We start from the raw sequence: 2,071 nt of genomic DNA on the forward strand, positions 1-2,071 counted from the left end.
ACCCTGCGTCTCCGAGAATCACCTAAGATCTCTCATTTCTTCCCTCAGAGGATACATCCTCAGGCAGCTGCCCTGCCCTTGCGACAGACACACTTAGCAGGCTGAGCAAATCCCGAGGCTCAAACGGACAGGCCGACCTCGCAGACTCCAGCCGCGAAAGCTGACCCAGCCCGCACGAAGCCCGGGAGCCTGCGGGCGGGGACTGTGCCCCGCCGATGGGGGAAGGCCCCCCCTGCGAGGAAGAGGTCCAGGCTGGGGAGGGAAGAGGGCGGGGCCTGCGGCCGTTCTAGTCCGTGTCCCGGGCCTGGGACGGAAGTTGCAGAAGTACAATTAGTTTCAGTTTTGTTTCTCTTTCAGGAGCCCGGCAACAGCCGCATCAGGGCCTCCGAGGGGTTGGTCGGGGAATCCCCCAGCTCTGGGTCCTGGAGCCCAAGCTAGGTAAGTAGGGGACTTGGGGGGCGGCTGGAGGGAGAATTGGACTGGAGGGGGTGGGGGAAGGGAGACGGCCGGAGGAAGAGGAAGGGAGGGGAGGGGGACAGAGACCCAGAGGGCGGGAGCAGAGGGGAGGCTCCTCTCTCCGGGGCCAGAGAGCTGAGGTCTCCCTGGGAAGACCCCCTTCCCACTCTCTCAGCCCTGCCCGCCACCCCTCCCCCCCTACCCAGCCCCTACTTTCTGGAAGTTTGGGGGAAACGCCCCAAGTTTCTTTATCAAGTATTTCACTGGCCACTGTGCCGGATGCTGGGGGCATTCACAGACGGAGCCTCACGTGACTCGACCCTCCAGAGGCTCCTTGGAAAGGAGGAGGCCTCCAGCAGCAACACGGGCGGAAAGAAAAGGGCTGGGGGAGCCGGGGCTCGGACCAGGAGTCCGAGAAGCTGGACGGAAAGAGCCTGGCAGCCCCTTCCCCTCAGCAGCCCCTCTGACTTCTCCAGAGCCCATTGCGGGGCCGTCGGGGCAGGAAGTTGGGGGGCCCCCAGTTCCTGTGATGCTGCTGCGGCGGGGGAGGGGGGGGCGGTCCGGGAGGCAGGTGTACCCGGCCCTGGGACTTGGGGCCCTGGCAATTGAAGCCAGTTGTTCTGCCCCACCTGCCAGGAGTCAAGGGGACTCTGCCCCACTGGACCCTCCGCTGTGTCCTCCCTGCCCCACCCCCGCCCGGGCAGCTCACACCCAGCACGGTCCCCAGGGTCTGTTCACACCAGACTCTCACCCCATGTGCCACAAGGCTTGTCAACGGCGGGGCAGGCGGGCAGGGGCACCCATCATTACCCCATGGGCTCTCTAAGGCCCGGCCTCTTGGTCTCTTCGGATCTCGCAGGGCCTGACTTGCGCGAAGGCAGCCTTTACTTTTCACATTTCTGAATGTCTGTACGGAGAAGGGAGGTGGTTCTTTAGCTCCAGAGACGACAAGAAAATTCCCAGCCATTCAGGTGAGATCCCAGACCTGGTGGGGCTTGAGTATGGGGCAGAGGTGGGAGGGCAGAGGACGGCCACTTCAGGAGTGCCCTCAACCTCTGCCCTCAACCTCTTGCTTGCAGAATGGTTTCCCAGGGCTCCTCACCATCCCTCCTGGAGGCCCTGAGCAGCGACTTCCTGGCCTGTAAAATCTGCCTGGAGCAACTGCGGGTGCCCAAAACGCTGCCCTGCCTGCACACCTACTGCCAGGACTGCCTAGCACAGCTGGCCGAGGGCAGCCGCCTCCGATGCCCCGAGTGCCGCGAGTCTGTGCCCGTGCCGCCTGCAGGCGTGGCCGCCTTCAAGACCAACTTCTTTGTCAACGGACTCCTGGATTTGGTGAAGGCCCGGGCCGGTGGCGACCTGCGGGCAGGGAAGCCAGCCTGTGCCCTGTGCCCCCTGATGGGGGGCGCCAGTGCCGGGGGGCCAGCCACCGCCCGCTGCCTGGACTGTGCCGACGACCTGTGCCAGGCCTGTGCCGACGGACACCGGTGCACCCGACAGACCCACAGCCATCGGGTGGTGGACCTGGTGGGCTACAGGGCGGGGTGGTACGACGAGGAGGCCCGGGAGCGCCAGGCGGCCCAGTGTCCCCAGCACCCGGGGGAGGCCCTGCGCT

General features: G+C 65.5%; 1 protein-coding gene across 1 annotated transcript in view; it reads left to right on the forward strand.

The window, feature by feature from the left end:
- Positions 1 to 283: 283 nt before the first annotated feature.
- The window catches only part of TRIM56 (tripartite motif containing 56), a 9,216-nt gene continuing 7,428 nt past the window's right edge, over positions 284 to 2,071 (forward strand). The window contains exons 1-3 of the mRNA XM_010832595.1: positions 284 to 438; positions 1,316 to 1,427; positions 1,536 to 2,071. The exon at positions 1,536 to 2,071 is cut by the window's right edge and continues 1 nt beyond it. Coding sequence (XP_010830897.1) covers positions 1,537 to 2,071 — 535 coding nt within the window. The 5' untranslated portion in view covers positions 284 to 438; positions 1,316 to 1,427; position 1,536. The remainder of the gene's footprint in view (positions 439 to 1,315; positions 1,428 to 1,535) is intronic.

Source organism: Bison bison, unplaced genomic scaffold (genome assembly GCF_000754665.1).
Source record: "Bison bison bison isolate TAMUID 2011002044 unplaced genomic scaffold, Bison_UMD1.0 scf7180017861528, whole genome shotgun sequence".
In the NCBI taxonomy this organism is placed as follows: domain Eukaryota; kingdom Metazoa; phylum Chordata; class Mammalia; order Artiodactyla; family Bovidae; genus Bison; species Bison bison.